This window comes from Cavia porcellus, unplaced genomic scaffold (genome assembly GCF_034190915.1).
Source record: "Cavia porcellus strain 051 isolate PalLab524CR breed Dunkin Hartley unplaced genomic scaffold, mCavPor4.1 scaffold_8, whole genome shotgun sequence".
NCBI classification, from domain to species: Eukaryota; Metazoa; Chordata; class Mammalia; order Rodentia; family Caviidae; genus Cavia; species Cavia porcellus.
Window position 1 is genome coordinate 15,025,139 of NW_026947491.1, and position 25,464 is coordinate 15,050,602.

The window sequence follows — 25,464 nt, forward strand, 5'->3', positions numbered from 1 at the left end:
AGGCTCTCTGTGCTGTGTGCTGGGTCCCTCTTAGATCTCAGGAGTCCTGGGAGTCCAGGGCAGGGAGCTGGGCCCTGATCCGGCTTCTCTTTCTGTGCCTGCTGTGTTATGGCTGGCACAGATGCCAGGGATGGAGGGAAGTGTGGGCCATGAGCCCAGGGCTGGTCCCTGTCCTTCCTCCACCTTGGGGCTGCATCCAGCGACCAACCTGCCCCTTCCTTACTTGGTCAGGGTCACAGGAAAAGTGGACAGTGCCTATCACTAGATGCATCCCAGGAGGTCCCCCAAAAGGACCTGAGAAACCTCTGCTCACCCCACCCATAGTGCAGACTACAGATGGAGATGCTCATGGTTCCATCACAGAAAAATGCTTCTTTCAGAACACATCAGTAAAAGGCATAAACAGTTGGAATGTGCGTACTTTTATTTTTTAAAACTTTGGATTTTTGAGATAGGGTCTTGCTAGGTAGTTCCGGCCGGCCTTGAACTATTATGTAACCCAGGCTGGCCGCAAACTTGTAGTGATGTTCCTGCGTCAGTCTCCCACTGATACAGGGGAACGAAATTCTCTACCTACCATATGTCTATTACGAGTTCATGTTCTCTAAAGTCAAAGAATGAGTTTTAGGAACAACGAAGGTTAAGAGCAAAATATATTTCTTGAGAGAAAGAAAGCTTCTGTTTGAGAGATAGAAGGGGTCCAGGGTGAGTTGCCAAAGATTCCGTATTTTTTAGGGATTTTTATAGAGTAAAATCATGGGGTGAGACGGGTCTAAAGTGGGGAAAACTAGGAACTCACCAGGCACATGGGCATGAGGTGGGACAGAGCTGTGGTCAACCAATAACTTTAATTATTCAGGTAAAATTGAACCAAATCAGGGACAAATGGGGAAGGGAGTCACATAGCAAGCGAGTATTCTCTACGGATCAGTGGCTGTTCCTATGTGGGGCTGGCATGGTGACTCCTGGCTTCTCAAGGTGATCCGTACCTAATCCCTAGGGGTTATATTTAAGGATGTGGTGGCATTTGTTTTGAGATCTGGCCCACAACAAGAGGTACGTGTCCCCTCCAAGGTCAGAGACAGCTGGTCCTCTGTACCAGCTTCTTTGAGGGCCTAGTCCTGTCTGACTGCCTATAATACTTCTAACTAGCTTAGCTGCCTGTGACACCACTGCTGGGAAGGCAGGTGATTGACATTGTACCCAGTTAGGTGAAATCTAATAAGTACCCAGTACACTTACACTGGCTTTGCATGTCTGTGTCTCTGCTTCCTTCCGTGGTGGTGGCAGTTCCTCCTGTGGAAATGTCATCTTCTGCTCTTGCACTGTGGCAGCCCAGGCAATGGACACCCCGCTCTGGTCTGTGGGCCTCCTTTGGGGATCAGGTGCCTGCTCTTCCTGTTCCCCACAACTCCTGAATTTAGAGAAGGTTTTCTTTTTCCTGCAGAACTTTAATAGGGAGAAGTCCCAGGAGAGAAGACATTTCCACATCTAGTTGGGCTCTACTCAGTACCCTTCCTGGGGTGAGTATAGGTTAGTCACCCAGCAAAACCCTCATTAAACGGTTACACCTAGCAAACTCCCCTAGTTCAATGGTTACAGATAAAGAGACCGGAGTGTTTTTAGTTGCATTCTCCCTGATGCCTCCATGCGCTGAGGGATTGGAAACCACTCCCTTTCAGGGTCATTTTGATTTTGGGGAAGAGCCAGGAGTCACACGGTGTCAGATCTGAGGAAGGTGACTGGGGACACAGCGTCCTGTGTTTCTAAGCTGTCTTTGTGTTGCATGGTGCTCGGCAGCAGCAGTCACCATATTTCTGATCACAACTCTTAAAGACCCTCAGGAAAGAGGACTCCAGAGTAAAATCATGGGGTGCTGCAGAAAATAGCAGGGGTGGTGGGTGAGCGTGTTTAAAGCAAGAAGGGAAGGTTCTTAGGGAGAGTCATGGCAGTATGTCTTGTACTGTAATCATTGTTTTTAACTTAGACATTTACCATGTATGTTGTCACCTAGTAATTCTCTGTAATTGTGGATTATCTGCCTGTGCCCCGCCTTCCCTTTAGGTAACATCCCCTCCCCTTGAGGAAGGTGACAGACTAATACATGTCCTGGCCCCAAGGAGGCCACACTGACCCAGAAAGAGTTTTGAGGATGAGTGAATGGAGGTTGCTTTGCAGATGCTGACCTGGGCTGCTTGGTCTGGATGTTGCATTGCAGGGGCTTGGGAGTTGGGTGAGCAGGACTAGCAGTGCTACCAAGGGGAGGACACAGACCCCTGGCTCTCGGGCTGTGTTGCGAACTGGGGTCCCCTGAAAGGGTCATGAACGCATGCATGGCTTACTGTGCATGCACACCTTACCCTGACTTCTGCTGCAGCTGGTCTGAGTTGGACCCAGGAAACTGCAGTTGGGGACTCTCAGGTGATTCTGCCTGCTCTGGCAGCAGACACTGTGAGACCTTTGGAAGGCCACAGGCAGCAGTGGGGAGACTCCACAGAGCCCTGGGGTAGATTGTGGCGAGGAGGGCTGCTGGGATTGCAGAAGTGGTGGGAGGTTGGTTAGGGAGGAAACCTGAGTGAGACTCGGCCTGTAGGGATGCCAGGCCTCTGAGGAGTCTCCAGAGAAAGAGGGGGAGGACGACCAGCTGGATTTCTTTTCCTCCTTCACTTTGCTTGGAGGTGACACGGCAGCTGGGAAAAGGAGATGGCTGTAGCCACCAATTGCCTTGATCTTTGCTTTCTTTATACACTGCTTGGGCTGTTGTCATGTGGGGGCCCCTTGGCTATTAATTTTAATTTGTATTCATTGAGATTTCTGGTCTGTGATGATCACGCTCATCACACAGAGTGTGTGTAACATGCCTTCATTCTTTTTCTCTCCCCTTCTCTTCCTTCCATCTTATGGTCCCCTTCCCTTCTGCCGGAAGATCCATCTCCTGTCATCTGTCTTGTATTTCACTCCTTAATCCATTTAAACTTTGGATCCACCCCATTCACATCACTCCTCCCTGCTCTTTCCGTAACCTCAGTGGTGCTTAGTAAGTTACTCGCCTTACAAACATTTCTAAATTGCTTAAATTGAATAATATGGGTAATCGACCAGATGTTCTTTGTTGTTTCCCAGGCCTTGACATTCACATTGTGAAAACAAAGCCTGTGTTTTCTTGTAGGGTGCATTGTGATTCTCTTAGCAAATTCCTGTTGCAAATTGCAGCTGTTCAGGGTTTGCAGAATCCAACTGAGGGCTTCCCACACACAGGAAAGCCCGGGATGGTTTCCTACAATGTACACTTAGGACAGAAGAAAGTCCTTCTGTGGCCAATGTGGGAATCATGATTTAGAGCACAGCTCTGAGACTGTGGTCTCTGGGGGGAGAAGAACACAGATGTCCACTGTGTTCTTCTGAAAACTGAACCTGCTTCAAGTATAAGTTGGGTCGGGTCAGGAGCAGAAGAGAGGCTCCACTACTGTCACATTGTCTGGGGGTCACACGGAAAGCCAGGAAGCTGGGCAGAGCAAGCAAGTGCTCTGCGCTGTGCCTTGGGTCACGTTGGAGGGTTTGTAAACAGGAAAAGTCCAAGCTGGGGAAAAAAGACCTTGGGAGCCAGCAGGCACGAGGCTGGAGAGGCTCCCAGGGCAGGGAACTTCTCGGGAGATGTCGCCTCTGCCAGGATGAGGGGCGGTAGGAATTTAGAGATTCCCCTCTCCCAAGAAACCATTCACAGGGTTCTCTGTGTCCTGTCTAGGGCCATGGCTCCTTGCTAAGGACTGGGCAGAGGACTTTGCAGGGCTTTGGTTTTTGCTGAGCGTCTTAGTGACTCCATAAGACTTTGTTTCCAGATAAAGACGTAACAAGGGCTGGGGAGGCAACTCGGTGCAGAGGCTATGGGTTCAAAATGCAGTGCTAAGGAAACAAAAAAAGATTCAATTAGTGGCTGAATTCTTTGGAAGAAGCTGGGCTGGAATTTGCAGTTCTCCTGTGTCAGCCTTCCAGAGTGCTGGGGTGACAGGCATGAGCCATCACATCTAGCTTTTAGTGTTACATTTTGATCTGGGATCTCACTAAGTGTCTAAGTTTCCCAGGCTGGACTGGATCTTATAGTCCTCCTACCTCAGCCCCCAGAGTGCTGGGATGATACTAGTTCAGGGACAGACTAAGTGCAAGGGGCTGAAATCAAGTGGGCTCAGGGAAAGTTTAAGATCTCAGATGGAAGGATTTAGTTATGCAATCAACAGGCAGTGACTGGGTGGCCCCGAGGACAGGTGCTGACCCCTTTGCAGTGCATGACCCTGGCCATCACCTTTGTAAACAGCCAGAACTTATTTTCCCTGTGGGTCTTACTTTAGGTGAAACGTGGAATTTAGATGTGTTATGTACGTGTGCCAGCTTCCCATGACACCTGTGTCCTGCAAAAGTGAACTCATAAAAATAAAAAAGGTTTTATCAGGCTGGTAAAGGAGCTACTCACAGACCCAGTGATCCCTGGCTGAGAATGCTCAGAGGACCAGGATGATTTCTATGTATTTCCTGGCCCCATCCTTGGCCAGGCCCTGTGACCCAGAAGTGGTTCCCTGGAGGCCACGGCCCAGAGCTCTGACTGTGTGTGTCTCTTTCGTTTCAGACTGCTCTGCAATGACCACAGCACGCTACCGGCCCACCTGGGACTTGGCCCTTGATCCACTGGTATCCTGCAAGCTGTGCCTCGGGGAGTACCCAGTGGAGCAGATGACCACCATTGCCCAGTGCCAGTGCATCTTCTGTACCTTGGTTGGTCTTGGGTGGCATTCATTCCCCTGAAGCCATTGTGGGAACCAGGCATTCTGAGCAACGCTTTTGATTCACTGTTGTGTGGCAATGGAATCTCTGTTGAGACTTTTGTGTGGTTTCTTTTTTTTAGGCAGAGAGGTCTATAAGTCGAACAGGTGCCCAAAGTAGAAGGTTTTGGCCCTAACCTGGATGTCTTAATCACTTTCTTGTCTTGTTACCCACAACACAGATGCCTGTTACCCACAACTCTCAGGAAAGGATAGTCTGTGATTTTGGTTCATATTTCCAGTCTGTAGTTGGCTGGACCCAAGGCAGAAGTGAGATGGCAGAGGGTCTGGCGTAGGAGAGCGGCTCACCTCATGGCAACAGGAAGGATAGAAGGGAGGAACTAGGAACAACAGTGTACCTTCTGGGTCCCTCCCCACTGTGACCGTCTCCAACCAGGCCCCACATTTAAACTACTTGGTTCTGCCATAGATGAATCCACTGATTTAAGTATGACACCCTGTGATCGGGTCACCTCCACACAAGCCAAGACCCTTGGGGAATTGGAGCTAAACTGTATCAGATGGTTACAAAAAGCAGGCTGGTGACATGGATCAGATAATTTGTTCTTGTCTGACTGGAAAAAGCTTTCCTGCATCTCATTTTAAATTTATTTTGAATGCCTTGCTTGAGATTGTAACAGGGTCTCTGGCTCGAATGAACTTTCCTTAGGATGTAGCCAACATCCTGGGGCTAAAAGTAGATCCCTGATGATCTGGTTTTAAATGAAAATAGGGAGCTCCAACTCAAGACGTTTTGGGTTTGTGTCTGACTCCAACCTAGACTTTTTATGTGTTAGGAAAGAAGCTTGAGTGAAAAATCAGAAAATGCAATTAGTTGTAGTTTGATTTTACTTGGTTTTATTACCAAGGGGGAGGGGAAAAAGTAAACTCACAAAGCAGAGAGGGATGTGTTAGTTTCCAGGGCCTTGGGGGGTGTTGGGCAGAGGGGAAGGCCTCAGCTGTGCAGGACACTGGAGTTCTGGAGACGTGAGTGGTGCTGAATGTGGTTGGTAGCACCGTGTTCTATATGGGAGATTGCTATAAGATATGAACGGTTCTCACGAAAACTAACAAAAGCCTAAAATACATCAAAGCATCAAGCTGTGCCCCTAACATATACACGCTTTATTTGTAAAAACTTTTTGGTTGTACCACTTAGCTACATCTTCAGCACTTTTATTTTTTATTTTAAGACAGGGTTTTACTAAGTTGCCCAGACAGGAATCAAATCTGTGATCCTCCAACCTCAGTCTCCTAAAGTGCCAGGATTACAGTCATATATAATTTTTATTTGTCAGTTATATGTCAGTAAAGCCCCCTAATTAAATACTGCCACCATCATGATTTTTTTTTAAATCTAGAATAATAAACACCTTTATGATGTGAGGGAAGCTAGGAGCGAAGGTTAATCTGCCCCTCCGGGGCTCCAGCTCCTCACCCTCTAGCACACAGCAGTCTGCTTGACCTTACTGGCCCAGTGCCGATGCCATGCAGGTTGAAACCGCTCTTCGCTAACACTGCTGCTTCTGGCATTCTTTAGCCTTTGAATTTTCTTTGGTCGTTTTTTGTTTAAAATCTCTAGCTCCTCAGGAGTCAGCTTGGTGCTCTTCCTGCAGCCCAGGGTAGTGCGTCCATGCAGGGTACTGTCAAGGAGCTCGACATGGTTCCTCGGTGCAGCTCTCGGTGCAGACAAGCTCTTTACTGGACGTATTGTAAACAACGCCGATGACCCTCGTTTTTGGGGTACAACACCCAGAGGTTTCTCACATCCAGCCTTGGGGCTCTGTACTTCTTGTTGCCTCCTGACTCGGACTGTGTGTATTCGGCAGAGGCCAATCTCAGTGTCAGCAGCAGGAGACCCAACCCATATACTCCTGCTTCCTGTGGTAGGGCAGTCTTCTGCCTCCAGTCTTGTGCTTGTGCCAGTTGCTCTGAGAGATGTTCATCGCTCGCCTCTGGCTGGAAAGAGGAGATGCCCACAGTCATGATTTTTAAGCACCCAGAAGAACTTTCTCTAAAAATCGAAGAGCACTGCTGGGTGGGGTTGTGCACACCTCTAATTCTAGCACTTGAGAGGCTGAGGCAGGAGGATCATCACAAGTTGGTGGCCAAGCTGGGCTACGTAGTGAGTTCAAGGCCAGCCTGCACTACATAGAGAGATTGTGTCTGAACACTAGCAAACAGAAAAGTTCAAGGGTGTGGCCTCTGAATTTAACTGCTGCCTTAGCTTGCCAGTGTGGGCATTGCTTGTAGATATTTTAAAGGAAGAGGTGGGATTCTGTCACTCCGTCACTCCCACCCGTCTGTGTAGAGAAGGGCGCCACTCCTGCTTTTGCTTCGCAGACTTTTGTTCATTTCTGCCTCATGATCGCCCTGGGACTTGGCACAGCACCCAGCTCTGGATTGGAGCCCCAGCCATGCGAGTTTAAGGCCCCCATCTTCTGAATTTTTGCTGCTGCTGCTTTCTTATGGCCAGAAGAGCTGGCTTCTCCTACATCCCCAGAACACCTTGCTAAGTGCAGGTCTCGAGATAGCAAATTGATCTGGGCTCAGGGATTGAAAGCACGTGAATTAAGGCCCATGCCAGAGCTCACATCCGAGAAATGTGCTTCCTGAAAGCCCTGTTAAAGCAGCTTCAAGGTGCAGGAGGGGAAGTTGCTATGGATGGGTTCAGAGTGGCGGGAGGAGGGTGGAGGGAATGTGGGAGATCGGGAGTGAGGGGGTCCTTATGCAGTTGTCGCGGGTGTGTGCTCAGTGCTCGCTGGAGGCTGAACCAGAGGGTGAGCTTGTCGAGGTTCCTGAAACCCTCAGCTTTCTGTAGAACCCTTCACTGATATCTGGAGGGACATTTTTTATAGTCTACACTAGTTGCCAGATCGCCCTTTTCTGCAAAAGCCTTTGGGGACTTCCCTGACTTGCTGTCTGTCACCTGCAGGCTGCCAGAGGCTGTGCTGTGTGCTCTTCCTCCCTCCCCAACTTTCATTTGATTGTTTGCCTTTTGGTTTCCTCCTTTTAGGGAACCTTAGTGAAACAGATAAGCAGGCTCTTCCCAGAGGAAAGCTTAACTCTGGGAATGTGACAGCCCAGCCCCAGATGCAAGAAGACAGTGCTGACTTTTGGCCCCTCAGCTATTTGTTAAAAAGTAAAGCACTGAAAACAGTTCCCCCTGTCTGCAGCTGGCAGCCATGTGCAGTGCAGGGGGTGCTGCGGCTTTCTGGGTCACTGGCCTTGCCTTCTGCAGGCCTCAGGCCCCCACACCCTGGGCAGGCGAGGGGGTATTTGCTGCTGCCCTGGTTCCTGTCTGCTCTGCAACTAGAGTTGTGGTGGCTGAGGTCCCTGTGGTTCTGGGGTGCAGTCCAGGTCTGAGGGGCCCTGCTGGCAGGGTGCCCAGCACATGCCTTACTGGTGGGCTTGGAGGTGTGTGCACCAATGGGAAGGACTGGCCAGCTTGGATCCCTGTGGAGAAGGACACAGCAAGGTTGATTTCCAGCAGGGTGGGCCTGTGTCTTGTGCCCTCTCCCCTTCATGTTTGCAGATGGCAGCCAGACCTGTGTGACCCAGGGCCGCAACCTAGCAGCCTTTTCTTTTATCTTGGGGTGTAGGGGCTTCTAAACCTTACTGATAAAAGCTGAGGGGATGCACTGTTAATTGACAAAGGTTCGTGCCACTCCAAAGGCCTGTGCTCTGCACCTTCTCACTGCTCCAGGAAGCCCTCGAATGGGCAGAATTCTGTACCTCCTAGAAAGGGGCGCCCCATGCCAGGGAGGTAGAAGCAATCTTCTGGATTTTTTATTATTTATTTTTTGGCTTTTTGAGACAGGGTTGCACTGTACAATTCAAGCTGACCTTGAGCTCACTTTGTAGCCCCGACTGGGCTTGAACTTGCAACAATCCTCCTGCCGGAGCATTCCAAGTACTAGAATTACAGGACTGTGCCACCACACCTGGCTTTCATTCTAGACTATTGCTGGGTGCCTCTTAATTCCAGTACACTTGCTTTTTGCATTAAAATCTCCCTCTCTTGCTGAGCTACACAGCCTTCACCCTTTTTTAAAAAATTTTATTTTGAGACAAAGTCTTGATAATTCAATCAGTTGCACTGCTTAGGCTGGAATTTGCGATCCTCCTGCCTCAGCCTCCAGCACATTAGGATTTTAGGAGTGTACCCTGATATCTCTACTCCTTGATCTTTATTTGAGAGACTTCATCCTAGAAACCATACAAGGTGTCAAAAGTCCCACAGGGGCCACAGACCCAGAGCACACAGGGCACACTCATCAGCACCTGGAGGGCCTTATGAGGGAGACAGCATAGAGGATTGGGAGATGAGAGCATTTTTTTAACATGTAAGCATTGGAGTTTTTTCTTGCGGTAATTTTACAGAAGCAGTCTTCATAGTTTGGACTCTTGACTTGTGAGTAAAGTCACGTCCTGTAGCCTCCAAGGTCATCATTCTTGCTGGAACTGGCACTGTGGGCTTGGGAACAGTTTGCTCTGGGTTCTCAAGGCCAGCAGTCAGGATTCACTTGTGGGGCTTCATGCTGGTGTCCTCGCGCAGCTGTGCTGGGTGAGCCACCAGCAGAGCCCCACATGACTATGCTCTGCCATAGTTGTGTGTATACAGTGTGATTTCTGTCCCAGGTCTTCAGTTCCCTTCTGAGATGGAGGGAAAAGGTTCTCTGCAGGTGTCTGGTCATTCTGCACATCACCCACTTATCCATCCATCCATCCATTTATCCATCCTTCTCTAAATCCATCCATCCATCTACTCATCCATCTATCCTTCCATATATTCATCCTTCTCTCCACTCATTCATCCATCTATCCATCCATCCATCCAAACATCCACCCATCCATCCATCCACTGAAACATCCATTCATCCATCCTTCCATCCATTCTTCGTACCATCTGTGCATCTGTGAAGCTTGGATCTATCCCATGCTCCCTACCACTTTCAGTTCCCAGCACCATTAGATATGGGGAGTAGAAAGAAAATAATAAACTATTCTCACTTTCATACAACTTCCTATTGAGGCAAAGAAGCATAAAAGGTCATCCATCCTCAAGGCCTCCAGAAAGGCTGTGAGAAGGCTTGGGGGTCTGTGCGATCTTCCACAGCCCACATTGCCCTCTCTGTGCCTTCCATACTTAGCATGCACCCCAAGATGCAGGGCAGGCGTGAACACCTGGCCTGGCTGCCAGGCAGTGATGAGGGAGAGCTGGTATTCAAGCCCAGCTCTGTGCTTTCCAGGGGCCTGCCCTTTAAATCAGTGCTCTTTTCTGGGTTCCTGCTACTTCTGTTTGCATCTGCCTGGGTGTGATGCGCTGATTTCTCATATGCTAAAGCTGTGCAAGCTTCTTGAAGGCCAGTTTCCTGGCCTTTTCTCTTGCTGTTAGGATGGTCAGTAGCCAACAGGCCTTCGAGGAGGAAACAAACAGACTTCAGATTATACAGTGCGGGCTGAGGCCGAGGGTCATCAGTGTGGCCCCTGCTCCTTGGCAGAAAGTTGCTGGTGTGGTGGAGGCCTGTGGGCTGTCTCCTTGTCAGATTTCATAGCATTGGAAGCCACAGTGGAAAATGGGAAGCCTGGAACATTCTTTGGCTCTGTTGCCCCTCCCCGATCTGCTTGTCTGCTCCGGCTGAGGCTTCTTCCCGGAATCCCTTGGGCCACCCGTTTGTCTCCTGGCTTCTCCCCAACCCCAGCCAGGAGGCTGCCTTGCTGCTTCGGGGGCCATGCAGAGCCTCCCCTGGTCATGTCTGGGCCCCTGGGCACAGAGTTCATGTGTGCCCTCATCTCCCACAGCAGGGTCTGAGCCCTAGATGTCAGGGCCCAGTGTTGCTTTTCTTCAGCATCCGTGTGACCAAGGAAAGCAGCTTCCTGTCAGTCTTTGTTCTACTAAAAAACTGGAGGTCACAGAAAGCACTTGTCAGTGATCACTTAGCAGAGAGTCTGTAATCCTCTGAGCCTGGTTCGGCACTCTTTCCTTACTGTGGGAAGCTTCCGTCTGCTCAGCTGGAACAGGGTGAGATGACATTGTCTAGGCTCAATGCCTAGATAAAGATAAAGAGGGACTGAGAGCCCAGTGCTCTCTGAGCACTGAAAGTGACAGCAGAAGTGTTTGGTGGCACACACCTGCTGTCCAGCATTCTGGGAACCAGAGGCAGGAGGATCTCAAATCCCAGCCTCATCTGTGAACTGTTTCAAAATTAAAAATGGGTTGGGGATGTGGCTCAATGAAAAGGACTTGGGTCCAATCCCTAGTACTGCTAATAATAATAATAATGATGATGATGATGATGATGATGAGGTGTCTGCGCATGGACTGTGCATGTCTCGCTGCATATGTGTCTCTGTCTACCCTTTCTTTTATGTTCATTTCAAGACATCTTTCTGCTGTTAGATGGGGAAGCATGGCTGAGTCATGACCCACTTTCTGTCTGGTAGGAGACGGGCCTGTTCAGATGGTTACAGATGCAGCACCCAGCCCTCTCCAGTCTTTGTGTAGTAAACAGATGGACAGATCCCCTGCACACATGATGCAGAGAGAGCAAGGGCCTTCTGGGGCAGATTCAGGCCACTCTCGGGCACTGTCAGCCAGACATGACTCACTGCTAAGGCCCCTGCAAGCTCCTGAACAACAGCAGTGCTGGGATTCTGCTCTGGGACATGCATGGCACACCCGTTTTAATTGCTGTATTTTGTTTCTTGGGAGGAATCATGTCATCCACCACCCTGTCCAATGTCATTAGAGTTTCCCACATTCCCTAGATTTAAGACATTCCGGTGTCCCCCAAAGCCCTAATACAGGCAAACTTAATTACAGAAAATAAAATCATGAGCTTGTTGCTAAGGGTTGTGGGTTTTTTGTTTTTCTTTAAAATGCCTCTTGCCGTGTGAATCACACAGATGGACAAACAAGTTAACAACAGGCACTGATTTCTTTGCTAGTGCTGGGTACTAGGAATCCTGATAAGCATGAGTACCTTTGGGTTCTCTCTTTTTCTTTCTCTCTTTCTGTTTCTCTCTCTCTCTCCCTCTCTGCATAGTCTTGCTGTGTAGCTTGGACTATACTTGAACTTACGGCGTAGCCCAAGCTGGCCTGGAACACACAGTGATTCTCCATGTGCTTGGATTACAGGGCTGCACCACCATGCCCACCTCGGATGCTTTATTTTGTACAATGCAAGGTCCAGCCATGTGGGCATCACACTTTGGACCTGAGGAATTGATGGCCACATGTATTGAGTCACTGGGTTCATGGCCTCTTGTTGGAGGAGCCAGAGGCACATCTAGCTGCCTAGTTTCAAAGAGTCTTCCTCTGTCTTTGATCTGAACGATCCTACACAGGGCACCCCACTTCTCTGCCCCTGTGACAGCCCTACCTCACCTCTAAACCAAGCAGGACCATGGTGCAAGCCTCATGGACTCACTGTGACTTCTCTCTCCTCTATCTCCAGCCCTCCCTCATCCTCACACTGGGGACAGTGCTGCCATCTGGTGTCTGGGAGAGAATGCCTGGCCTAGGCTTGTCCACCCTGAATGCCCCATCAGTGCCTTCTATCAATGCCTGGACACTTGTAAACCTTGTATTCTGAGAGGCTGAGGCAGGAGGATTGCAAGATTGAGTTGAATCTAAGAAACTTACAAGACCTTGTGTCAAAATAAAAAATTAAAAATAGGCCAGAGATGTGGCTAAGTGCAAATACCCTGGCTTCAATCCGCAGTACTGCAAGAGGAGAAAAAGGATATTTTGAATAAAAGAAACAACAGACTATAGTAAGGCATCTGATATCTTTTGTGTATGTGTGAAGTGTCTCTTGCCAGCCCTAGCCCCTCCGAGCACTGGCCTCCTGTTAGCTGGTGTGCGCAGAGCTAACCTTGCCCCGCCAGCACTTGGACCCAGTGTGCAATCCTAGTGTCAGTTGAAACCCCATAAGTTCTTGGCACGTGAATCAAACCTGCCATTCTCACCACTTGGTGTTTACTAGGAGCTCGCTGGCAAAAGCATAAATTGGGAAGAGAGGCTTGGCTGGCCGTTTCCTCGAGTGTCCCTAGGCCTGTGCGGTAGGAGACTGAGATGTTTGTGGATTCTTCTCTGCTTTCCTTCCAGTGCCTGAAGCAGTATGTGGAGCTCTTGATCAAAGAAGGACTTGAAACTGCCATCAGCTGCCCAGATGCTGCCTGTCCCAAGCAAGGCCACCTGCAGGAGAATGAGGCACGTGTAGACTAAGCCCTTGGCTGGTGGGGTGTGGCTCTGTGTTGCTTTATCCTTTTGGTCCCTGGTATGTTACACTCCTTATTTTTTCCTCTTTTAGATCGAATGCATGGTCGCGGCGGAAATAATGCAAAGATATAAAAAGCTACAATTTGAAAGAGGTAGGTGTTCCGTTTACCAGGAAACTGTCATCCAGTGGGATGGGGTTGAGGCTGGGGGTTGCAACTAGATGTCACTTGATGGGCATGAAAAAGCTACACCAAGGTGAACGTGTTGATGGAATGGAGCTTGTGGGGTTGGCTGGTCTCCTGAGTTATCTGAGAGGCTGGGAGTTTCCAAGTCCTGGCTGGTGACCCGTTACTAGCAGGAGGAGCCCAGGAAAGCACCATGTGTCCTAGAGATTGGGGGCCCTGGAGGTGGATGTGAGATGTGACCTTTATGGGGCCTGGTTCTTCAGCTTTGCTGTGGTCTAATGGCTCCAGGGCTGGGCTCTCAGCAGGCACAGGAGGAGGTTGGGCACCTGTGTGCTTACCGCTAACAAAGGTGATGCACTGGTGCTGGTGCTGATGAGAGATGAGCACTGCGTCTCCGGAGGGGTCATAGCCAGTGGGCAGACCCATCAGTACCTACAGTGCTGACCGCTAGAGCCACTGACCACTGTCTGCTTTCTACCTGTGCTCGGGGTTAAGGAGCAGACTCCAGGTTTGCAGTCCTGACCCCTCCTGCTGGCTCTGCACAGCCCTACTTCCTGGGCCTGGCCCAGTGCAGACCCAGGGATCCTTCTGGGTCCTGTGTGGAGTGAGTTGGCCCTGGTGAGCACAGCGAGATGTCAGCTCTGACTTGGGGAATCACACTGCAAAGCACTGAAACACAGTATTTGCCTTCTGAAACATCATTATTATTATTACTTGGTTATACTGGGGATTAAACCAGAGCCTTCCCACTGAGCTGCATCCCAGCCCTTACTATTTTTACTTCTGAGACAGGGTCTCACTGAGTTACTGAGTTACCCAAACTGAGCTAGAACTTCTGATCCTCCTGCCTCAGCCTCCCAGAGTGCTGAAACTGTAGGTGTGTACCAACATGCTCAGCTATGAAACAATAAGACCTGCAGACCCTGTCTGGCCTCGTGTTCACATATGTTCTGGACCTGAGGCTGATCACAGGAGGGTAGAGGGAAAGACAGGCAGAAGATGCCTCATCCATGAGGCTTCATTGCAAGGACACTTCTCGGGTTCCCAGACCTGGAGCAGAGCTGTTCACCCCTGGGGTCCAGTCACGCTGTCCCAGGACGAGTTCCTGCCTGTGTCTGCTGCAACCCTGGGTGTACGTGGCATCGCTGGCTGTGGGAGCAGCAGGCAGACTGGAGCAGAGGAAATTGCTTTTGGGATTTAGGGGGTTTTGTTTGTTCATTTTCATTTGTGTTTTTAAATTTTTAACAGAAATGCTAAGGCCAACTCTGTTTCCTCTGGAGATTTTTCAAAAACAGTACACCGATTACAAATGCACAGCCAACTTCATTTTCGAAAATGCAAGATTTTTTTTCACAGCTTTGAAATTTGTCTTCAAGAGCTCATTTGTATAAATGGCATCTCTGACGTGCTTTGGGGCATTTTCTAGCACAGATGTGGTGTCATGAAATGGGAGTCAGATCCAGGACCTGCAAAGTTGATTAATTTGTATTCCTAAGACTTTCAGGTTCTTCTAAAAATATTTTCCAGAGAGAATCCCGACAGAAACCTGGAGATGTTTGGGTTACAGGAATATAAACTTTCCATGGCATTGAATCTAATTTAAAATGCAGCTGGGTAAATTTTCCTACCTAATAATTTCAACTTTTTTGTTTAGTACTTTGGCTTACTCTAAAAGGCTTTTCCCCCCACTTCTGTCTCTTGAATAAAAATGAAGCCAACTTGATTTAGGTTAGAAAAATACCTTTCAAACTGCTCACTTGAAAACATTTAACTAATATTATGCTAAACTTTTTTTTAAAAAGACTTAGTTTTAAAATGACCAAGGACCTGTCCAAATGACACGTGAGGATGTTCCTTAAAATATAGCCATAGATCTGGGGGCTGAGGATTTAGCTCAGCGGCATAAGAAGCTGCCTTGCAAGCAGGCGGTCGTGAGTTCGATCCCCGGTACCAATAAAAAAGAAAAAGACAAAATATATATATATATATATATATATACATATATACATAGCCACAGATTATATATATATAGCCACAGATCACAGCCAGGTGCTGGAACCAGCTGGGCGAGAGATGTGATGGGAAAGCAAATTTTGATTTGCTGGATGCCTCTGTAATGCAGACCACAGAGAGCAGCTGAGCAGGAGAGTCATTTAAATGAATTTTGACAACATTTAGTCACCACAAAGTCCTGCAGCAAGCTTAAGTTCCAAATGTGTCTGCCTTTATTTAGTCTTAGTGTGTCTCATTGGATGTAATGTAGACATTTCTACTCCTCCTTTTAAACTCATGGCCTTGCACTTGCCAGGCATCTGAGCTATATCCCCGGCCCATGTCTTCAGGTTTTTTGAGACAGCATTTCACTATGTAGTTCATGCTGGTCTTGAATTTGCTGTGCTCCTCCTGTTTCAGCCTCCTGGCGTTCCCAGCAAAAGCCCTAGGCAAGATGGAAGCCAAGGAAGGAAGCTGCTTTGCCTTCTGAGCACCTGTTCTTGCCACTGGCTAACTCAGTGTGCGGACGGGAAGGGTTCTCTCATATCAGAGGAACCAGGCAATATGGAAGCGCTGGGCTAGGTTTATTTCGCTTAACATTGTGGTCTCAGGGTGCAGCCATTCTCCTACACTTGACTTGAGTTCATCCTGTGTTTTGGTTCAGGGGATCAAACTCATGACCTCACACTTGCCAGGGAGGCGCCTCAGTCACTGAGCTAAATCCCAGGCCCACATTTATCCTTCTTTATGGCAGAGTATACTCAATTGTGTGTGAACACATTTTCTTTACCCACTCACGTGCTGATGAACATACAGGACATGTAGCTGTTATAGACAAAGGTTTGCGTGGATCACTGTAGATGATGTCTTTAACCCTTTCAGGAAGACACCTGAGAGGGCAATACCTTGCTCCAAAGGAATTTCTAGCTGTACTTTCTTGAGGCATCTCCCCACAGTTTTCTAGAGACTTTAGATTCCTAGCAACAATGGGAGTCTCTTTTTCCCCACAACCTCACCAACACTTATTATTAGATTTTACTTTTTTTTTTTTCCAAAGAGTATAGCTCAAGGAGGTTAAACAACAGACCAGGATGTACCCCCAAATCGGGCCTGAGTAGAACCCATAGCTCCTGAGACTGGTGTTTGGGAACTTCACTGAGGAGGTCAAGATACTAATGTTAACTCCAATCTCCTAAACATAAACCCCAACAATGTGATGGTACTAATCTGTCTTGTTATGAGTAGTTTCTGCTACTGCTCCAGAAAATATAGTTTGGCTTGTTTCAGAACATGTCTGACATAGAGAAAACACTAGATACAGTGCACTCTGTAAGATACAGTGTGTTGAGGGTCACTGTTAGACACACTGTAATAGGTAGATAGGCTTGCATGTATGGATGATCAAGTTATATGGTGAATGTTTAAACATAAAAATTTTATTATAGTAAAAGGCCCACTGCCAGGAATTCCCCCTCAAAATCCTCCCCCTCGATTCCAACTCACTCATCCCATCGACCTGGTGGCTTCCTGCAGCAGCTCTGGAGTCCTCTTCCCTGAGGGTCTTTACTAGGTGTGATCACAAATGCAGTGAATGCTGTGGCCGAGCGCCATCCAGTGGCAAAGCAGCTCTTAAAAACATGACGCTGTGTCCTCATACACCTTATCCACCAGATCTGCGCTGTGCGACTGACTCCAGGTTCTGCCCAGTCACACTGAGAAATGTTTTGAGTCATTTCAGGGCATTGAGGCAGCCAGGACAGCGCAGCTAAAGACCCTCAAGAAGAGGTCTCCAGAGCTGCTGCAGGAAGTGGCAAGGACGGTGGGATGAAAGTGTTCAAAGTGAGAAGGAAGAACATGTCTTTTACCATGATTTTTAAAAACTTAAACACTTACTGTATTCTTAAAATTGTATCTCATATCTGCACATATAACTACTGGGAAGCTTTGTGGAGAAGCAGATACTGAAAGTATGGGCTACTCGGTCAAGAGCTCACGTGCGCCTTCTCTTGGACCAAGGGCCCCTGGAGCCTTTGACACTGGAAAGCAGTCTCTTGAGCTCTGCAGTTCCTTCCAGGTCAATCTCTTCTCCATGTCCTTCCAGCCCTACTGATGTAATAGTTCTGTGCTGTTGGTTAATTCACCTTTTTTAAAATGAAAAATGCAGGGTTTGTTTTATGGGATCAGGATTGGCTAGCTTTGGCAGGGGGCCAGCCCGGGACTGCCGTGATTCAGGTTTCCCAGAGCACCCTGTTTGCAGATCACTGCCTGCTTTTAACTGCAACAGCAAAACTGTGGGAAGCCACAAGCTCCCAGAAACCACACAGTCCTCAAAGATTTTGGTCAGCATTTCTGGCCTCTGTTGTTACCAACGTCATATCTGACAAAGACCTTTCTCACTCTGGAGCCCTGGGTCCAGCTCCCTTGTGCATGAGGACCCGTGGTGATCGCAGAGGGGCCTGTGTGTGTGTGGGGAGGCACCCATGCACAGTTGGGACATCACATCGAAGGAGAGCGGAAGGTCTCCCGTGACCATTGCCCAGTGCTATTGGTCCCCCAGCCTAACCTTTTGGGATCCCATAGTACAGCTCCTGTCCTTGAAGCTGAGAAAATAGCCCATCTGACCCGCACTTTGCAAGGACTCCCAGTTTTCCTCAGCACAGTTCAGGTGTCCTTAGATGATTTCCCAGGGCAGTCCTGCTGAGTGCCCCACCATCTAGGAGCTAGTGGCCTCTGGAAGGCCTTTAAAAGCAGCCACTGATCTTGCAGCTTCTGGCGGCTTTGGTGGGGTGTTAGTGCCCCCTCCCCTCCCCTAAGAGTTCAGGACCTGCTGCACTACCCAGACGGTGACCGGAACAGCAGGCTGTCGGGGAAGCGCAGCTCGGGACCACTTATCTCAATAAAGGCACTTTCGGACAAGGATGTGAGCAAATATGAATCCTGGTTTTAGAAACTTATTAATTCCACAGCAGGAGGCCCCTTGGTAACCTGGGATCCAATTTAAAGGCCAGGTTTGCTGGCGCAGGATTAGTTTTACGCAGTAGCTCATGGTGTAGGTCTACATTTGGGAGGGAGACAGCCTTAGGCAGGAAAACCCTGGTTAGATTAATTCAGCCACTTTCTTCCTGTTTTCCCCCTCTGCCCCTTACTTTGCAGTACTAGGAATTGAATCCAGGGCTTTTGCGTGGCATGACCTCCCTAGCCCTTCTTTAGTTTGTTTTTCTCTTTCTTTTTCTTTTTCCTGAGATAGGAGTCTCACTCTGTTGTCAAGGCTGGGCTCCAGTTTATGATCCTCCTGCCTCAGGCTCCCAGGACCTTTCCATGGTTTTAACAAACATTTTCCAGTTGCACCCTCTGTGCTGAGTACCTGGTCAGATTATTGGGACAGAAGAGGACGCAGGGCCCAGTATACAGATAGGCACAGCTTTGCAGAGTGAAAGGATCCAGGGCTGAGCCCGAGGTGTGCAGGGCAAGCCGGGCATCCCAGAGCGCCAGGGGCACAAGACTCACTATCATAAGAAGTCTGTTGTGTCTGCCTTTGTTACCCAGATGTGATCCTTGCCGCTGGGCCCCTCACCTGTCCACCTCTGATATGCCCCTCTCCCTCCTTATTCTAGAGGTGCTCTTCGATCCCTGCCGGACCTGGTGCCCGGCATCCACCTGCCAAGCTGTGTGCCAGCTCCAGGACCTGGGGCTGCAAACGCCTCAGCTGGTACAGTGCAAGTCATGTGACATGGAGTTCTGCTCAGCCTGCAAGGCTCGCTGGCATCCTGGCCAAGGCTGCCCAGAGACCATGCCTGTCACCTTCCTCCCGGGGGAGACCAGGTACCCTGAGGCTGGGCTGGGCGAAGAGGAGGGGTAGGAGCAGGTTTGCTTCCTTCCTGGAAGTGTCTTGGGGAGCAGGCAGCTACAGAGTTATCAACCTCCACACACACTCCGCCTCTCTAGGGCTGAATCCAATCTGAAGCTGTTTGTTGTTCTATTTCCTTTGGTTTTGTAGATAATTAAAAGTACAGAGCTTTACTGTCAACCTCCTGGAAGCTCCTCCATCTAAAGCAATCAATCACCAGCATGCTGTCCTATTTAAATTCATTTTGTTTTTGAGGTGAGGTCTTGCTATGTAGCCCAGAGTGGCCTCCAGCTCAAGGCATCCTTCTGTCTCGGCCTCCTAAGTGCTGGGTTAAGAGGTGTGCGCCATCACAGTGTGCAGGCATTTTGGTCACATTCACAGCCCTTATTATGCCTGCCCTTACCCCTCACGATGGTGCATTCTGAGCACTGTTTACCAAGCACTGGGGAAGACCCTGCACTTAGCAAGGTGCCCGAGAGCTGCACTCCACTCCCCTTGCCCAGAACAAGGGGATGTTTAGACTTAGAAAAAGTGTCACAGTGAAAGACACGGTGCCATGAATCCCCTGTAGGACTCTCCCCTCACTTGGAACATGGTCAACCCATCCTCCATGCCACTTTCTGTAGCAGCGCTCTAAGTCCTCTTTCTGGAGTGTCTTTACAAACTTTGATCAAAAATACGGAGCACACTGCTGCTGTGCACCATCCAGTAGAAAGGCAGTGCATAGGAACAGCGCACTGGTCCTCACCCACCTCACTTAACAGGTCTGGCACCGTGCGAATCCCCATATGGGGCCTGAAGTCCTGGGGCACCTGCCCTTTCTCTAAGACTGCATGGGTTGAAAGTGATCTGAGCTGGGAGTGTGGATGCAGGAAGGGCCCCAGGGCAAAGGGTTTTGGAAACCAGAAGCATCACCAAACAAGCAAGTCTGTAGCGGTCTCAGCCCGAGGAGGCGGGTGGCTCTGAAATCCCTGGAGGAGTCTGGAGGAGGATGCGGGAAAGCCCTGCTGAGTTTTCGGCCTCCGCCAGCCCCACAGCAGATGGCCCGGCTCCTTGCCCAGGTAGACTTTGCGGCCTTGTCCAGTGCACTTTAAAATGTAGTTGAGTGGACAATAGGAGGCCAGTAACACCCAGGTGTTTCTCCTGGCTACAAGTGCAGTATCTCCTGGTTCAGCTCCACTGCATGACAGCCCCCGGATCCTGGCTGCCATTATCCGTTTTCCCAGCCCTCAGTCCCCAGGCCCCAGTGTCCAGGACAAGGTCACTGCGCAGTGTTCCAGGCGTTGTCATGTGCACTTTGCACACTCACTCCTGGGCCAGCTATGGCCCTCCTCTACCGTCATCCTTCCCTATGGACTCCTGGCCGCCCGTGTGGCTTCTGTCCCTAGTCCAGCTCCTCAGGCAGGCTGGGTGCCACAGTCTCTTGAGTTCCCACTGGAGATGCCCATTGATTGCGACCCTGGGCACAGTGTGAACTCCTGCCTCAGCCTCCTGGAGTGCTAGGATTATAGGCAGGCAACACCATGCCATGCTTATTTGGTTTTGTTTTGTGTTTTGAGACAGGGTCTCACTATGAATGCAAGCTGGATTAGAACTCACTAAGTAGCCCAGCTTGGCCTTAAACTCCTGGCAGTCCTCCTGCCTCAGCTTCCTGAGTGCTGGGATGTTGGGTGTCACCATCACGCCTCACCTTTTTGTTTACTTTTGAGGTGAAACCTTCTCTTTGTCCTTCTGTCTGTCAAATGACCAGTGTCACTCATTAACATCCTTGAACCCTTTCTGACCCCAGCACATACAGTTTGGGGTTAAACTGGTGCAGCATCCTAGTTGCTTTTATATGTTTGAATCTGTATCGAAATTTGTTATTAATAATAATTTTAAGTGTCATGCAGATCCTGGAAATGTCTAAAAACCATTACCTGCTCTGTGGAAATGTTTATACAAACAACACGCCAGAGCTTCTCTTTTTGTTCTTACTTTTTCCTTCCTTGTTTTTTGTTTTTTTGTTTTTTTTAATGTTTCTGATTTTATTTTATTTTTTGCAGCAGTGTAGGAAAGCTCCAGGACTCAGATAGGCCAGGCAAACCCTCTAAACACAGGGAAAACCTCTTCCAGTTTTCTCTCCCTGCCCTGTCAGTGACCGGGCACAGCCATCCCACGATTATTTTAAAGGCAGGCTTCTCCATTTTATTTCTGTTCTTTTTCCTTTTGTCTTGGGGATTCCACCCCACGGCATCACACGGAGCTCTGTCCCAAGACCCCAAGACCTTTTTAAACTCTGAGACAGGATCTCCCTAAGTCACTAAGTTGCCCAGGCTGGGCTGCCCCTCGGGCCCCTCCTGCCTCAGCCTCTCCCATGGTGATTTTGCGGGAGTGCACCACCGCACGGGCTGGCTCCTGTATGCAGCAGGGCGCAGGCCCCAGCACGTAGGCTCACGCAGTTTCCTCCACAGCTCCGGGTTGAAGCTGGACGAGGACGCCGTGCCCATCAAGCGCTGCCCCAAGTGCAGGGTGTACATTGAGCGGGATGAGGGCTGCGCGCAGATGATGTGCAAGAACTGCAAGCACGCCTTCTGCTGGTACTGCCTGGAGTCACTGGACGTGAGTAGGGCAAACTGGGCGCAGGGGAGGGGCACACGCCTTGGGCGGAGGCGGGCAGGGGGGGGCTGTGCCTGGCAGCGAGCAGTGGCTATTGCTAGGGCCTAGGACAGCTGCTCCAGGAGGTGCTTTTCTGTGTGGGTGATCTGTTTATTCTCAGGCTTCTGTGTAAGGCGCACCTATGCCGTGGGTTTGGGTGCTGTGCAGAGACAGGGCGGTCTCAAGGAAAGACGTTTTTTTCTTAAGGCAGGGGAGGCTGGGGGTCTTCTGTCCCTGCAGATCTGAGCCAGGCATGCTGACCTGGAAACCCAGCACCCAGGGAGGCCGAGGCTGTGATTCAAGGCCAGCCTGCACTACCTAGCTAGACCTTGTCTCTAGACAGGGACAAGCAGACCCTGTGGATGCAGGAAGGGCTCCAGGGTAAAGGGAGCCTGCAGAGCTGGCTCCTGTTGTGGACTCTGGCCTGGGTATAGACAGCCATCTTTTCCTCGTGGCCTCCCATGGCAGAGAGACACAGAGCTCTGGTCTCTTCCTTGTGGGACATAGATCCTGTCCTTTGACGCCCCTCTCAAGACCCCATCCAATCAGCTGCAAAGATCCAGCTGCCTGACCCAGACACGCTAGAGCTTAGGGCTTCCATAAAAGGATTCTGGTGGAAGGACAGAAATACTCCATCGATAGCCAGGACCCTTAGAGGCATGGGTGTGGGCACCTGCACGACAAGAAGTGATTGTGACCCTTGCCATCCAGGAGGCTGATATTCCTGGCCTGCCCCTGAAGTCCTCTTACGTGCCCCACACCTGCTGTATAGCGGGGCTTGACTGGGCCTGTGGGGAGGCATGGATAGTGTTGCATGTGGTTTATTCTGACCCCGACACCTGCAGCACCTCACACACCCAGCCCCAGGCTTTCCCGGGGGCTTCCAGGCCTGCTGCAAGGGATACTTTTCAACTTCCAGCTTTCCTTCTAGGCCTTGGTAGAGGTTGGCTTCCTGCCACCATGAGATGCTGTGACTTGAGTTTAGCAGAGCCCACATGCACGTATATTTTAAAGCTGTGATTAAATAGCGGATCTGATGGTTTCTTTGGGTAGTGGGGGGGCAGTTGTCCATGCAGAGTGAAATGTGCTGGGAAGTGTGCGTGGGTGTCTCTTCTGTACAACAAGGATGCCTGCGTTCAGTTCATTCAACAACAGCATGAAGCCAGAGATCTCGTTCCAATGGAGGAGGGTCTGGATCCCTGCTTTATACCCTGTGGAGTTCATCCACTCCAAGTTCTGTTCTTTCTGACCTTGACTGTCTAATATGATGGTTACTGAGTGACTGTCAGAACTTTCGCTTAGCTCATTAGCTGGGGTGTTAAGAAACAGCATAGAGAAATGGTTACACCTTTGCCCTGGGGCTCAGCGGGTTGAACAGAGTGGAACAACTTTAGGAAGTTTGCTTCTCCTCCTCAGAGCAACCCTGCAGACAAACAGTCAAGAAGGAAAGGAGTATCTTGTTGAGATGGAATAGGCAATATGGAAATAGGTCCTTGGTTTTAAAAAAAAAAAAATTAGCTAGATCTCTGTTGCACTGGGAGTTGCTCTTTTAAAAGCCCATGGTTCTGTTACTGAATGTAGCGTAGAATGTAGTACAGCTGTGCAGATCTGGAAGAAATATTTCCATTCTGTTTTGCAAACTTTCGTTTCCTCTGCTCGGTCAAGTTTATTGGATCTGTTGCCAGATTCCTTTTCTTGTGCTGAAGTCAGAACTCCGAGGCTGTTCTCTGACCTCGTGTGGTGGCAAGGGCAGGCTTGTGATGACAGTTAAAGGGCTGTGACGCCTACAACGTCCTTTGTGCGTTTTATACCGTATTCCAGGTGTTTTGAAAGCTGGTCATGGAATAATGATTTGGTCTCCATATCAGGCTTGCACTGTGCTGCTGGGTGTATCTTCTCTAAAGGGGAAGGAAGTGAGACGCACAGTTTCTGACCTTGCTATCAGACTCCTCTTGAGGACCTTGTGGGGCCATGTTAGAAATGGGTGGAGAAGGTGCTTGGTATTTGGTGTTATCCTAGTTTCTGCTGCTCTTCCCGAAGAAGAGAAGGAAGAAAGGAAGAAGCCCTTGCTCCTTCGAGCCGCCCTGGAAGCAGCCACTTCCGGCCTGCCCTGTTCCTAAAATCCAGCCCCTGCCTGGACCCAGGAGATCCACCTGGTACTCTTTCTCCATCAAACAAACTTTCCTTGCAGCCAACAGCTTCCTGTCTTGCTTTGGAATGAAGAGCTGATGAAAAATGACCCTGTTTTTGCACAGAGCAGTTTTGGGAGGAGGGGGAGGTTACTATGTGGGCAGTTTGTCAAGGACATTCGCTGGGCTCTCACTGGGCTCAGAGCTGCAGGGCTGGAAGCCAGCCAGGAATGCATCTGGGGGAGGAGTGAGGAGGGCCTTTCAGGAAGAGAATTGCCACTGGCACACAATTCCATGCACACACTGGCATGCACGGCTGTAAATCACTCTCACTGCTTCTTCCTCATCCTATGGTTACCAGGGTTCTGTCCTTAGGTCCAGAAATGGTGGAAATGAGACTGCATCTAGAGAAAAAGAGGCATAGCCCAGGCTTTCTACACAGACTTCTACTCTCAACGGGAAAGGAGTCAGAGCTGTAACAAGAGCAGGTCTGGTCAGAGGCTGCCAGGACAAAAGAGAAGGAGTAGCTCGTAGGTGTGGAAAATGTTTTCGCCATGCTGCTAACCTGTGATTCCAGCACTTTGAGAGGCTGAGGCAGGAGAATCACAAGTTGGAGCTCAGCCTGGATAACTTAAACACTGTAGCAAGACCCTGTCTCAAAAGAAAAAATAAAGACGGATTGGGGGTGGAGCTCAGTGTGACACCCTGTGTTCAATCCCCAATATCAGACAAAAGAAAAATACAACCAAACAAAGATAAAGAAAAAAGCCTGAAGTCCCCCCACCCCCTGCCCCCAGGTTCTCCATGTAATTCCGAGAGCCCCAGGCCTGAGCCTCAGTGCCTGAGCTCAGAGGTCTCTGCACACCGTGGGTGTGGCTGCTTCACCAAGGTCATTCCCTGCTGGGACTCAATTGGACGTGTGGCACCATCATTTGGGTGCTGTAAGGTGCGTTACCCATGGGTCTCCTTGTGTGTCCTGCTGTGAATGCCCAGCACAAGTGCGGTGTCACCAGGCCCCTTCCCGGCATTCCGTCCCCTTTGATGGTCCCTAAGCCCCAGTACTCTTCCTCTGGTGCATGCTGGTTGCTTCTGACCATCCACACTGCCCCAGCACCTGCCGATCACAGGCGACGGTTTTTCCTCATGGTTAATAGAGAATGAGTGCTTGTGGAGGTCAGCGTCTCTCTGCACACCTTCATTCAGATCTTGCAGCCTCTCCTTGAACAGGGATTTTTTTTTTGTACTTGAGAATTAAAGCTCAGGCCTTGGCATTGAGCTTCATCTCTAGCCCTCTTTTACTTTTTGCTTTTAGACAGTATCTTCCTGAGTCGCAGAGTTGTTCAGGTAAGGCTGGAATTTGTGATCCTCCTGCCTTAACCTCCAAGAGCACTGGGATTAAGGGTGTGCACCACCACACCCAGCGTTTGAGATTCTTATTCCCATTTTCCAGGGGAAATTGAGGGGTTTATCAGCATTTCTTCAAAGGCTCTGATTGGTGAGCTGGAGGACCTAATGTGCAGGCTCTGACCTTTCATACTGAGGGCGGGATGCATTAACCCTTGGATACAGGCCTGCTCAGGGGTTTATTTTTGTACAAGCTGCTTGTAGCTTTCTCTACCTTGTGCCATTGTTT

At 49.6% G+C, this 25,464-nt stretch overlaps 1 protein-coding gene, 1 non-coding gene and 1 pseudogene across 4 annotated transcripts in view; 1 reads left to right on the forward strand and 2 right to left on the reverse strand.

Moving 5' to 3' along the window:
• Window positions 1-25,464, forward strand: part of Rnf144a (ring finger protein 144A) — a 97,009-nt gene that overhangs the window by 61,599 nt on the left and 9,946 nt on the right. For 2 of the 3 annotated variants that reach the window (XM_003464945.5, XM_063254422.1), the window contains exons 3-7: window positions 4,622-4,767; window positions 12,928-13,032; window positions 13,133-13,193; window positions 18,833-19,040; window positions 21,519-21,666. In XM_003464945.5, coding sequence (XP_003464993.1) covers window positions 4,633-4,767; window positions 12,928-13,032; window positions 13,133-13,193; window positions 18,833-19,040; window positions 21,519-21,666 — 657 coding nt within the window. In that variant the 5' untranslated portion in view covers window positions 4,622-4,632. Of the gene's footprint in view, window positions 1-1,447; window positions 1,524-4,621; window positions 4,768-12,927; window positions 13,033-13,132; window positions 13,194-18,832; window positions 19,041-21,518; window positions 21,667-25,464 lie in introns of all 3 variants that reach the window. The other variant, XM_063254423.1, reaches the window with a different exon arrangement.
• LOC111755476 (small ribosomal subunit protein eS8-like) lies at window positions 5,045-6,760 on the reverse strand (annotated as a pseudogene).
• Window positions 21,114-21,243, reverse strand: LOC111755488 (small nucleolar RNA SNORA71). Its single transcript, XR_002790035.1, has one exon. It is a non-coding gene; the product is annotated as a small nucleolar RNA SNORA71 (small nucleolar RNA).